Source organism: Phallusia mammillata, chromosome 5, assembly GCF_965637545.1.
Source record: "Phallusia mammillata chromosome 5, kaPhaMamm4.hap1.1, whole genome shotgun sequence".
In the NCBI taxonomy this organism is placed as follows: Eukaryota; Metazoa; Chordata; class Ascidiacea; order Phlebobranchia; family Ascidiidae; genus Phallusia; species Phallusia mammillata.
In genome coordinates this window covers 6,341,480-6,354,977 of record NC_137256.1, presented here as the reverse complement: position 1 = coordinate 6,354,977, position 13,498 = coordinate 6,341,480, and the positions used below count along the sequence as shown (strand labels likewise).

The 13,498-nt window shown below is 36.1% G+C and overlaps 3 protein-coding genes across 3 annotated transcripts; 2 read left to right on the top strand and 1 right to left on the bottom strand.

The window, feature by feature from the left end:
• Positions 1-210: 210 nt before the first annotated feature.
• Positions 211-7,957, bottom strand: LOC145229157 (eukaryotic translation initiation factor 4E type 3-B-like). Its single transcript, XM_080094446.1, has 8 exons — positions 7,296-7,957; positions 6,888-7,111; positions 6,385-6,457; positions 6,180-6,274; positions 2,559-2,619; positions 2,292-2,358; positions 1,830-1,985; positions 211-1,233 (listed from the first exon to the last, which is right to left on the bottom strand). The coding sequence occupies exons 1-8, from the start codon at positions 7,302-7,304 to the stop codon at positions 1,187-1,189; spliced, it is 732 nt and encodes a 243-aa protein (XP_079950572.1). The 5' UTR covers positions 7,305-7,957; the 3' UTR covers positions 211-1,186.
• Positions 7,958-8,865: 908 nt separating this feature from the next.
• LOC145229156 (COP9 signalosome complex subunit 4-like) lies at positions 8,866-10,924 on the top strand. The gene has a single exon (XM_080094444.1). It carries the CDS (start codon positions 8,910-8,912, stop codon positions 10,140-10,142), a length of 1,233 nt encoding a protein of 410 aa, XP_079950570.1. The 5' UTR covers positions 8,866-8,909; the 3' UTR covers positions 10,143-10,924.
• A 67-nt stretch (positions 10,925-10,991) lies between these two features.
• Positions 10,992-13,299, top strand: LOC145229158 (dual specificity protein phosphatase 23-like). The gene is made up of 4 exons (XM_080094447.1): positions 10,992-11,179; positions 11,341-11,433; positions 11,953-12,152; positions 12,812-13,299. Exons 1-4 carry the CDS (start codon positions 11,005-11,007, stop codon positions 13,004-13,006), a joined length of 663 nt encoding a protein of 220 aa, XP_079950573.1. The 5' UTR covers positions 10,992-11,004; the 3' UTR covers positions 13,007-13,299.
• The last annotated feature ends 199 nt before the right edge of the window (positions 13,300-13,498 follow it).

Sequence of the window (13,498 nt, the reverse complement as noted above, 5' to 3'; positions counted from 1 at the left end):
CTGAAAAAAGGTGTTTTCACATACACACATCATCTGATATAATGTATGAGCAAAGTCCTTACTTTTTTGTTCACAAAACGGTCAAGAGGTGTAAAACGCCTTAATAAAATATCATTTTAACTCTGTCACTATGCACGTGACGTCACGGACCCTAATGACGTCATGTTGGAAGCATAAACGTCATTCCTTTTAAATTCAAGGATAGAATGGCAAAGTAAACTTGACTTGTATTGAAAAGAGATTCTAACCAGCTCATTAAGCTACAGGCAGACTTCTGTTAAGTGCACAGAAACAAACACAAGTGTATGGGAAATCGTAAGGGAAAGAAAATTACCAGGCAGAAACATATAGAGTCCAATTACACTCACAATAAACAAAAAATGGAAACTTATCAGTACATTGTATGTGTAAAACACTTCTACACAAGTCACACACACTACTTGGTAACTATAAGAGATAAAATAATTGAAAGAGAGCACTTGAAAGATGGGTTGCTAAACACAACAATAAAAAGGCAGAGTAAAATCAAAGTGTGTCCATTTTAAAAAGGGAACTTCTAAAAAACTATGGAACTATTTTAAGGTAAAGAAACGGTTAAGTGCTGTGAAGGTTGAAAACAACAAAACACAGCAATATATGTTTCACATTGGTTTAAAAAACAAAGTTTTTGGTGAGCCCTTGCCAAACTTGTGGTCTTTACACACCCAAAACAATAAGCAAAGGCTTGAGCACACACAATGGAAAACTGCCTTGGCATCACAAGGCTTAAAAGAAATAACAAACAACTCATTTAACATTTGTAAACAACCTAAACAACCCAAAAACGTTGAAGGTTAATGCAAATCTGTTATGTAGGATAAAAAAGTTTTATGTAAGTAAATAAGCTAGATTTTACATGTGCCTGAAATAAATGGTACAAATAAACAAAAAGTTCTAAATTAAACAATCAACAGTTGCCTATAGTTGGTACATTTAAAAAAATGATAAAAATCCCATTTTTTCAATTTAGAAAAAAGAGCACAAAAAGCAAATTTTATGGATACAAGCAATTATTAGGTTGTAACATACACTTAAAAAAGATCTGGCTGCAATTGTTTCAAAACAGTAGACATCTACATTGCACAGTACACAATGTTCTTGACTCAATGGAATCCAGAATTTTTTTGAAGGTGGGCTTTTAGGATTTTTATGGATGCCCTCTTTTGCCTTCGAATGCTCGGTGTTTTTGGTGAGCTGTGGATGAAGTAATAAGACTTTTAAATAATTCAGTTTGGGGCTGAAATTTAAACAATTTTTCTAATGTTAGCTGGAATGTGTCACTATAGTATTATTTCAATTTTTTGTGAGGCACGTGTAAAGGTATTAAAAGCAAAATATATGCCAGCTATTGTGACATTAAAAATTCATGCAAGTATTATATACATGCACAAGACAACTTCAATTTTTACTTAAATACAGTACATGGTATTCCCAAGTAATACTGGTCAATAAACATGATCCAAAATTGGTAAAAAGTGGATTTCATGTTTTTATGTCAACGTTAAGTTTTTCAGAAGGGACTTAAATTCTGGCATGCCCCGACTTGTTAGAGTTGCCTTAAAGGCCTTAATTCAATTTGTTTATAGCAAAGACAGAGCAACTGTATGACACAACAATAGAGGCAAAAGCATTTGGTCCTGGGAATGGATACATAAGGCATATCTGTACACTTGTGACAATGCGCAAAATTAAATCAGAGTCTGCTAGGCGCATTGGTCTGCATAGATGCTTCAGGGTTGAACCAAGTAATGAATTTATGTGCAAAATTAAAAATTATTTGAATCACTTACGTTTGTAGAAACTTGTTTCAAATGTCACATTAGGGACAAGTTCTTCCACACGCTTTAACACTTTGCATTCCTCCGCATTTATTGACTCCCTATTCCACAACTGAACAAGATCGTCATTCTTTCTCACACTGACACTCAAACCAATGATATCATCACCTGAAATTAAAATATTGTCTTTTGTCAAGGACTGAAACATATTCACAAACCCTAATTTTAAATTCCACAAAGACGTTTTAAGTTATTAATTTAGCCTCGCATTTTATTGACATTTTTGAAAACGGTTCTATGATGGGCACTAAACAACAAATGAGTCCATAAGAAAATAGACCATATATTAGGGATAGGGTTTAACACTATTAATTTTGTTATTTTATACTTTTAGAGAAGATTATAAAATGACAGGCAGCCAAAACAAATTAATAGTTTTTATGGTCAATTTTTTTTTGTCTTTAGTCAACACACCTGGATTAACATACTGTGCAAATTGTTCACCAATGCAAGCCATCAACAGTTCATTCCACACACTGTCCTGCAACATACATACAATTTTAGAGTTCAACCAATTTTAAATTCAACCAATTTTGCAAGTCATGTCAATTTTAGAATTTATGTTACCGTACCTTAAAATTTGACAATATTTATGGATTTGCTAAGACTGTTCCCAAAGAGCATATATACCTTGTCATGCTGGTTAATATTTTACAAACCAAAAATATATAAAAATCTTACAGTACAAAGCTTATGACATCTCAGTTTCCACATTCCACCATTAGCATTTACAGAATCCTCCCTACAAATAAATATATTCATATTATAATTATTTTAAAATGTTAATGTTTAAAAAAAAACGTCACAAGCCCAAACGAATGCATTGCATTCATTTAGCTGTTATGTAAAAAAAAATTTTTTTATACTTGTTACATTGATTGGTTTGGACTTACACAGTTAACATACACCAGTGGTTTTCAGACTTTTTAAGCTTGCAGAGTTGCAGTGCAATACCAAAGTAAGCTTTCTTCTGGCAGCACACTTTGCAAGCCAACAAAACAAGGTTTGTTTTATGAAATTAAATTGCAACTTGGCTTTGGTGGCCGAGGTTGCCTTTACAGCAAATCAGAAATAAACTAGAATAGCGGTTTTCCTATATATTGCTGGGTTATATATACTACATCATATTTAACGATGTATCACATATTCCATTTACTATATTTATAATGGATATATATTTGGCACCTACATTTCATTGGGTCCCTATCTTTTTCCTGGCACTTTATAACCTAATTGTTTCTGCAAGCATAATCTAATGGGTCCCCACACATATGCATATGCGATTTGGTAACAGTAAAAATAGGGCACAATCACTGTTAGATATTTACCAATTTACTATACACATCATTTGATCTACATATATGATTGTTTTTGCAAGCAAAAGCGAATGGGTCCCCATATGCGCGTTTGTGCGGATTTATGGTAAACAAACATCCTGGTTATTTTTAGATTTTTAAGGACAAGCTTAACCAACTTTAGCCTTAACCCAAAAAGTTTTGTCCGTATTGTTTTTGCATCATTATTGTCATATAATTACAAAAAAACAGTAAATAGGAAAAAATAACAGGAAATACTTTCAATTTATTCTCATGCTTTGACCTTGATATTGTCGTTCAAGGTCAGTTTTTAAACACAATTTTCCAAAACTTAAAATGTGCTTGATAACTTAATAAAACGACATAGCATAGCTGTGCAAAAACAGCTGATTTCTAATCACCGACACGACTGCCTCATAAAACGTCGGTCCGGACGTCAAGCTGAGCACTCCCGCTGCATTCACCCGCCTTAATCGTAAACAAGTGAATTACTCCCTTGAGAGTTGATACTTCTATCTGACTGAGAAAATGGTCACATAACGACTGCGTTCATGCGTGAAGCAGAGGCATTTTTTTCTATGCGCCACTATGGTCAATCACTCCCATTGTGTCAGCTGTGCACTGAGCGACAGGCAAATACGGTCATGACGTCATACGCATTGCCTGTCCCTGCCGTGACCCCGCAGCGTTAAAGTTTACAGCGCAATATCACTAACACCGTATCATCTCAATTCCAACCAGAGAGAAAATGGTCAAGTGACGACTGCGTTCATGCGTGAAGCAGAGGCATTTTTCCATGTGCCACTATCGTCAATCACTCCCATTGCGTCAGCTGTGCACTGAGCGAGCACAAATATGACAGAAGACAGCATGTAAAAACATATTTTTACTATTACTGAGCCGATTGCACTGAAATTTTCACCAGCCAACAAGGAGCACCCCATCCACAGCTGTTAAAAATTTCAGCAGGTTAAGTCTTGTATTTCTGGCCTCAATAACATGTGAACAAACAAACAAATATTTGGGGGTAAAGGGGTGAAAATGGATATATACAACTTCAAGTTACAAAATAGTTTAAAATACGCTGCAATGTACCAATCAAAAAGTATGAAACTCCAGAAACATCTGCTTTAGCAAGTATAGCCGTTTCAAAAATTTCACGTTTTGGGCGGCTGTGGGTGAACCGAGGGGTCAAACGGGGTCAAAATTCACATGGACCATCGTTTGACCAATATCTATAATAAGAGTAAATTTGAGAAAGTTTGAACCATTCTTTCTTGACCAAAACGTGGGAACAAATCTGCGTTAAAAAATTCACGTTTTGGGGGGCTGTGGGTGAACTGAGGGATCAAATGAGGTCAAAATTCACATGGACCATCTTTAGACCAATATCTATAATGTGTGTAAATATGAAAAAGTTTGAACCATTCTTTCTTGATCAAAACGTGGGAACAAATCCGCGTTAAACATTTCACGTTTTGGGGGGCTGTGGGTGAACCGAGGGATCAAACGGGGTCAAAATTCACATGGACCATATACAATTGAAGTATATCAGAAAGCCACTCTTCTAGTATATTTTTTAGTTTGTGTGTCGAACCCAATTAGTTACCCTACGTTAAATAGGACATACTTCAAACAATATCTGGGGTGAATCTAATTTATAGTTTGTATTTTACATAGTATTATGATTTAAGCCCAGTGCCGATCACTGTGTTTTACCTTACAACACCTGACTTTCTCATGGTTATCTCTTGAATTGCATTATTTTCAACTTTGCATGTGTGGGGTCTTGGTGTACAACAACACCGTTTAACCTAATTTATACATGCCTTGAGTATAAAAACGCTACGTTATGACGAAAGAAAGTTCTGAACTGTGTTTGTGATACCTACTAGTTGACCTTAAGTAACCCGTGGTCATGCGACAGCCGACCTGACAACAAGCATTTAAAAAAACATTTATCTTGCAAAAATGTCAAGTTTTTTTTTTCATCTTTATTTTTATTAACAAAGTTTTGCTTGACATATACGAAACCGAAGCACGCTTATTAGGTTTAAATCACGTCATAGGTGTGAAACCTTTGCCAAAACTGAAAATGTGAGTGATAACTTAATAAAACGAAATAGCATTGCTGTGCAAAACAGCTGATTTCTAATCACCAAAACGACGTGTCGTGAAACGTCTGTCCGACGTCAAGCTGAGCCCTCCTGCTATCGTAAACCAATGAGTTACTCTCTTGGGACTTCTGCCTACAGTGTCTTTCTTGACCAAACGAGCGTTAGACATATTTATGTTTCGGGGGCCTGTGGGTGAACCGCTGGGTCAATCGGGGTCAAACTTCTGGAGGATCAAGTTTAGATTAATAACTAACATATGTCCAAATTTAAATAAATTAGAAGCACTCTTTCTTTACTAAACAAGCGATAAAAACCAGCCTTAAAAATTTACGTTTCGGGGGCCTGTGGGTGAACTGCTGGGTGATTTGGGGTCAAACTTCAGGTGGACCAAGTTTGGATTAATATCTAACATACGTCCAAATTTCAATAAATTTAAAGCACGCTTTCTTCACTAAACGAGCGTTACAAACCAGCGTTAAAAATTTTACGTTTCGGGGGCCTGTGGGTGAACCGCTGGGTAATTGGGGGTCAAACTTCAGGTGGACCAATTTTGGATTAATATCTAACATATGTCCAAATTTGAATAAATTTGAAGCACTCTTTCTTGACCAAACCATTGTTACAAACCAGCGTTAGACAGAAAAAAGAAAAAAAAATACGGACAAAAACAATATGTGTCCCCTTCAGGGAAGGGGACCCATAATGACTTTCAAATATTGTTATGCACCTGCATTTGGTCATCAGGTCCTAAGATATCCATGAGTGTTTGCACTTTAAATTATGGAATATTTCATGGCACACTCTAAAATCTCTCACAGCGCACTAGTGTCCCGTGCCACAAAGTTGGATAATCACTGATATACACTCACCACACGGGTCTGATGTTATTTCGCATCCAATGGTAGCTGTATCTTGCCATAAGGTTACTTGGTGCAGGAACATGATTAAAGACACCCCAAAAGCTCTGTTTTAAAATATACAGAAACATTAAGATTTGTGTGTAATGTAAAACACATTCATTACAAAAAACATGATGGCATAATGTAAGTGATGAAATTGGTCCACATTTGTTACCTCCACTGTAGAAACAGTGTAGATCTTTCTAAGATTTGCTTCATACTCTGTAACAGTAAGGTTTGGCACCGACCTGTCAAATGGAAAAATGTATTTTAATAGTGGTGAAGGCCTATGAACTAAAAAAAATAGTACAGAAGTATTAGTTGGTTGATAAGTTACATGTCAGATCATACAAATTATCAATATCTCAATTTTGTTCAAGCAAGCTGCAGACAGTGCACACTGTTTCGATCTGGAAGGTATTATCAGAGCAACTGTAGACAAGACCTATAGGTATATATAGGCCTATATATAGGCAATATTGACTAGTGCAGCCATCTCATGGCACTCCAGTTTGATTTTATTTAGTTTCTTTTTTACAAATAAAAGCTAAAAAGGGATATAATTAGTTGAGTTATGTGTAGTTGGATCAGTGACACAATTCCAGAAAAACAACTCAGCCAAAATATCACTTGCACCATTATTCACTATATCTTGTAAATTTCAAAGTTTATTTATACCTGTCCAACCACAAGGTCCAAGGGGTATTTAATGGGACTCCAGTTTTCTCTGTATCACCCAGATCAGTAATTGCTTTTCTTGATAGCCTTGGTGAATCAGAAGTTCTGCCAGGGGATCCTGTTCTATCTTCTTTGTAGCCTGTACTTTTGTTTTCCAAAAGGTTGTGGCCGTTGGTGGCATGATTAGATAGTTCATTAGCCATTCTTTTGATTAAGCTTGGTGGCTAAATGATCAAAAATTGTAAAGGCTTGGAAAACCTCCAAATTCAAACTTTAATAGTAGGTAAGTTTATTTTGCGCTTTTTAAGCAGAAGTAAAGTTTTTGCCGATAAAACTGTCTGTATGTTATCTTTTAAATGTAATGACTATTTTTTGCGTCGATTGTGTTTAACCTTAACGTTTAATCACCTCAAACATTCCCAGGTTATTTGCATTTTAGTAACCCTATGGGGAATTTTTAGAACAAACAACAGTCTTGAATTGATATGTTCCGTATTTCGTTCATACGAAACTGTAAACTGGTTGTCATGTTACCAAAGCGTCAAATAAGCAGTTTTCATTTTAAACTTCTGGATTGCAATTGCCGCAAACAAGCATTTGAAACAAAGCAATTTTGCAACAAGGTCAACGCTTGCACTTTGCTGATGAGTTTGTTTATATTTATGTTTTGCAGAAAACAATCCTCGCCACTAGCGTACATTTTTTTTCACTTGGGTTTGATTTTAAGTTTTGTGTGATACTTTGTTGTAAAAGCACAGTTTTTTTTCTTTTTATGTGTTATCAATATTATCTCAATTTATTCACTGTTTGTTTTAAAGATTTACCAAATCGCTTTCAAATCAAAGTTAACATACGCGCTTGGAACTAGAACAGAAACATGTCTAAAGCTGCTAGTCAGCTTTCGTAACCACTGCACACCCTGTAAGCATACAGTTATTGCATACTACATGTAGTATCTATGCTGTACGAGTGTATAAGCTGCAAAATGTTGACCAAAGAGACAATAAAATAGACGTGGCGTCTCCACACTTGTCCAAAACAAAAAAGGATGCGGTATATACAAACGGAAATGGGTGATGCAATACATCGCCAGGGTCTTTGCAAATTCCAATATCACGGCAAGTGCAGACCCCTTTCACTGGAAAATCCCGCTGTCAAATGTCATCTACCTGAAGTGTTGTTTTGAAAAAGCTTGTCACCTATTTTTTACCAAAGGATTGCATTAAGTCAGCAATCCGTTACTTGACAAAATTGTAGGTCGAAAATAATCCAATGCGGCAAAGGTTGAGTGGACGGTTTTGCACTTTTGCCACAACTACTACAAGTTCAGTTAAATTGAGAATTTGAGATTGATTGTATTTTCGCAAAACCATGAAATTGGTTATTGGAATTTATGCCATGTGAATGAATCAACAAACTTATTGCTACGGCGTAGTGGTTAATAGAAGATATAGTTTCGTCTGGTAAAAGTTGTATGCACAAAAAAGATTACAAAATGTTGATCATTAGTAATGATGCACCGAAGACTGAACCCACCTCAAAGGGTTCGATTCAGTTGGGTTGTTGATTACAATGAACTCATTTCTGACACTCACAACTTTTAGAATCCGTAAGCGAAACAAAACATCAGACAGTGTGGCATCAGAATGTTTTCTGTGTGCTTATATTATGAGGTTTTAAATTGACAATATTGAAATTCTAAGCATTAATTTCACACTAAAAAGTTCGGTTTCTGTCAAACTTTGAAAAACATTCGTGCGGAAACGGCAAATCCAACATTTTTCCAAAACAGCATTTCCGACTGATATGTTTCAGATTTTCAGCCACCTGAAACTTGTGCATCACTAATCATTACCAATTCAAGTCCATGCCATTTTATACAAATTAAACACCTTTGGACCCTTTAGTGTATGCAGTAATATGCATTCCTTAGACTTGTTTTGTTTACCCAGCTGTATTAGTTAGTATGACCACGGGTTTACATTATTGCTTTAAATTATAGGTGTTCTTCCAATAAAAGCAATGTCACTTAACATTAAAGCTGACTTAAATGTTCTTGGGAGAGCTGCTAGTAGTTCTCATAAAGACCTGACTAACAGATACCAAGAGATCCTTGAACGATGTTTCAAACTGGAGGGCAAAGAAAAAGTAGACAGCTTAAAGGCATTCATGGATGCTATGATGAATGAAAAAGTCAGTCAAATGGTGTCTCGACAATTGCTTTCAGATTTTTGTGCCAACTTGCCACAAATTGGCAACGAAGCATGCAAAGAGGTTTCACTCTTTACCTTGGAGAGAATTCAGCCAAGGGTAATTTCGTTTGAGGAGCAGGTGGCACAAATTCGACAACACCTGGCAACTATCTTTGAACATGAGGAAAAATGGAGAGATGCTGCCTTGATGTTGGTTGGCATTCCTATTGAATCTGGGCAAAAACAATACAGCTTAGATTATAAACTTGAAACATACCTAACTATTGCTCGCTTATACTTAGAGGATGAAGACCCTGTCCAGGCAGAACTGTACATAAATCGTGCTTCGCTTCTGCAAAATGAAACCAGCAACGAACAACTTCAAATTCATTACAAAGTTTGCTATGCTCGTGTTTTGGACTATCGGCGCAAGTTTATTGAAGCAGCTCAAAGATACAATGAATTGTCATACAAAAGTGCTATACATGAGACAGAACGTACAAGAGCATTAGAGAAAGCTCTGCACTGTGCTATTTTAGCACCTGCAGGCCAACAGCGCTCACGCATGCTTGCAACTTTATTTAAAGATGAGCGATGTCAGCTTTTGCCTGCATTTGGCATCCTTGAAAAAATGTACCTCGATCGTATAATCAAATCAGATGAAGTACATGAGTTTTCAAAGCAACTAATGACACACCAAAAGGCAACAACTGCAGATGGATCAAATATCCTCAATCGTGCAGTTACAGAACACAACCTACTGTCTGCCAGTAAACTTTACAACAATATTCGATTTACAGAACTCGGAGCATTGCTTGAAATTCCGCATGTAATGGCTGAAAAAATTGCCTCCCAAATGATCTGCGAAGGAAGAATGAAAGGTTATATTGACCAAATCGACGGCATAGTGTATTTTGAAAAGCGTGAAACACTCCCAACATGGGACAATCAAATTCAAGCGCTTTGCTTGGAGGTGAACTCAATAGTTGATCAGATATCAGCTGCTCATCCTGAATGGGCTCATGAGAAACTGGATCAAATCATGGCTGCTACACACAATTAAGTTTTGTGTTATTTGAAAACTGCAATAGAGATTTTGGTACAGATGAATCGGTTAATCTCATAGTTATTCGCATAAACCATTTAAATACATAGAGAATGTGTAGCCTAGGGGTGGGCAACCTTTGTTACTGTAGGGCCAATTATAAATGTCAAAATTGGATCGAGGGCCGCACATGTTCATCACACAAAGTGATTTTGCTTTGTTTGTAGCCAAATATGCTTAACTACAAGTATAATTCGTATTTGATTCTAGCCACATTTTGCCAGATCGCAGAAAACTCGCATCAGGCGCATTAATCAGCTCAGAAATATGTAATAATTGGACTCATTTGCCAGTACTTTTCAAATCCAAGCGTCTCTGCGGGCCGCACAAGTTTTAATGAAGGGCCGCAGGTTGCCCACCCCTGGTGTAACCCCACCTCATCATTTGTAAAGATATTCTTTTATATTATTGTATGACCCTAACAAAATGTGTCACAAATTGTTTATGTGATTAACTGGATTCATTTGTATTGACAATTCACTAGCCCAATGCAATAAAATGGACTTGCGATTAACCAGAATCGCTGTCAACATGTAAATGTTCAGGTGGTGATAGATGGGGCATTTTATGGCATCTGTGTAGTTCCATGTGTGCTTTCCTTAGTTCAAGTTGCTACTTTGGCTTGTTACAAGTTGTAAAGGATAAAAACTGGCCAATTTGTAATTCCCATGCTGTATTAACAACAAGAAATTTATTCCAAACTTTTCAACCGCACAGTGTACTGTTCTCAATTTCAGAAACATAGTGGACTAAGTTAGTCGTAACATAAATGAACTATATTGGTTATGCATGCAAAAACCTAGCAAATGATCAATGAAAAATGGACCTTCGTGCACAAACCGCATTTCCTTCATTGAGAAGAGACCATCGCTTGACACTAACTGATGTAACTTCACCATTTCGTAAACTGTATGAAAGTGACATTCGACAGAAAGCCTATTTCAGTCGAAAACCATTCACAGGAGGATCTGCTGTGCCAAGGCCCTTCACTACTCGTAAGTGCAATATTCTTGACTAAAAAATGCTATAAATTGCATTTGTCATAAACAGGCAATCTGAAAGATTTTGTTGTTTCTATTAAACTGAAGGTGATTAGAGATGATTTTGCTTGATAGCAACCTTTACAATTTGCCAAGAAAACATTTGATTTTTTTAGCTCACAGTCGAAGATCCACTTCTGAATCACCTCCAAACTTTTCCTGGATAGACCAGGGTTGGTTAGCTGGATGTAGCACTCCATCTGACCCAAGTATGTGTGTATGTAAAGAACAGTCTTAAAGCTTAGGAATAAGGCCTGCTTAGCCCATATGGCTGATTTTGTAGGCTGCATCAGGCCAATTGTCACATTTAAATCCGGTTTTGTGCACTTTCGTGAATTTGTAACTTTGTCGAGTTTTATTCATGCAAAGCAAGATTTTTACAATTACTACCCAATGATTATGATGACACATATGATAAATCTAGAACACAATTTATGGTTGTAGATATTCTCAGATCCACGCCAATGTATTAGTGGAATGTGTAAAACATACTATGTTTTGACAGTTGCTATTGTCATTGTCAGGTAGAATATATTTTTAAATGAAAGTTTCATAAGGTGCTACACAAACACAACAGAAAAAAAGGAGACTCAAAGCTGTAGATAAAATCAGTAATCGATGATAAAACACAAGCGGATAGGAGACTGTTGCATCTATACCTAAGGCATTAGTTCAATCATTAAAATATAGTCCTGTTTTCAGTTTAGTTTTTTATTTGTTTTGTACAGAGCACCATCGGTTTCTCTTTGAAAATGGCATCAGGCATGTTGTTTCACTAATGAAAGAGAGGCCTGCAGGTGCCATGGAAAGTGTGCAACTTCCAAAACTTAATCGTTTGAAAATTAGAATCGATGATTTCTGTGCTCCAACTTTAAACCAAATTCGACAGTTCATCAAAATTGTTGAAGATGCCAATGATCGAAAAGAGGTGAATAACATTGTATTTTTATTTGCAGTGCCTAGCGTTTCTGCAGTGCTAAGTGGAGCTTTTAGGTTGGCAAGGACAATTTTTTAGCTTTTAACTTTGAGTAGCCTAAAAAATAGGGTTTGTTAAAAATGTTGAAACTTCTATATGAGAACCGTTAGAACAGTGGTTCCCAACATTTTTTCACCAATTTGTCACTTAAAAATTTGAAACATTTTCATTCCTCCCCAATGTACTACATAGTAAATGCTAAACCATGCAAAAATGGATCTTTTGTTAACTTCACGGGTCATATTACCAGAGCTTAAGCGTCTATTTACAAACCACAGGTAAAAATTAAAGTAAAGTCCCCCCTCCAAGTTTTTCACCGCCTGTTAGAAACCACTGCAAAAGATTGATGAAATGCATGTTTGGTTACAACCATTTGATATGCAGACACTGCTTCGTAAGAGTCCATTCAGAACAGGTTATTTTTGGAATGCCGGCAAATTTCATAATCTTCTTTCCTCTGTGATATTATGCAAACATATCAAATTACACCCCCATATAAAGGCATTGTTACTTGACTCTTAGCTAAGGAAAGGGTGAAATTTTTCATTGGTAGTTGCTGACCATGCATTTTTTCCTAATACAGTACTAAGTTTTTCTCTTAATATTTACAGGCAGTTGCTGTCCATTGTGCAAATGGAAATGGTCGGACTGGAACAATGCTAGCCTGCTATCTGATAAAACAGAAACATATCAATGCCAGTAATGCTCTGCAGGAAATACGGAAATTGAGACCTGGTTCTGTTGAATCTCCAGAACAGGAAAAAGCCATTGAACAGTTTTACCATTACCTAAGAATTAGTCGATAATCAGGACAGTTCCTAATATAAATTTGTGCCAAAAGTGAGAAAAAATGCTGCATTAGTCTCATTATCCCATGTGTGCTATCTTGTTGATATTTGCACCTACTTGCCTTTAGAAATTGTTTTCCTTTTCAATAAATTGATAATTGCACTACCTTTGACCACTGTTAAAAATTCTTTTATGCCTTAATACATTTACTGTGGTGTTGCTGTGAATTATGCTATTTCTGGCATGTGATCTGCATTGTGAGATTTGTGTTTTCTTGCCATAATATAATAAAACTTTTTTCCAATTTTGAGTCTGTGACACACCCAGCAATTGCAGAAGAAAAATACTGATGGCTTTTTCAGATGTTAGTTTAAGTCTGTCTAAAAAAATATTCTAGCAAGTTTACTAAAACCAAAGATGCAAGTAAAAAACAAAGATTTATCTTCAAAACAAGAACAAATAGGTTTACCAAAAATGTCGACTATGTAAACGAGGACAAATCTTATCAA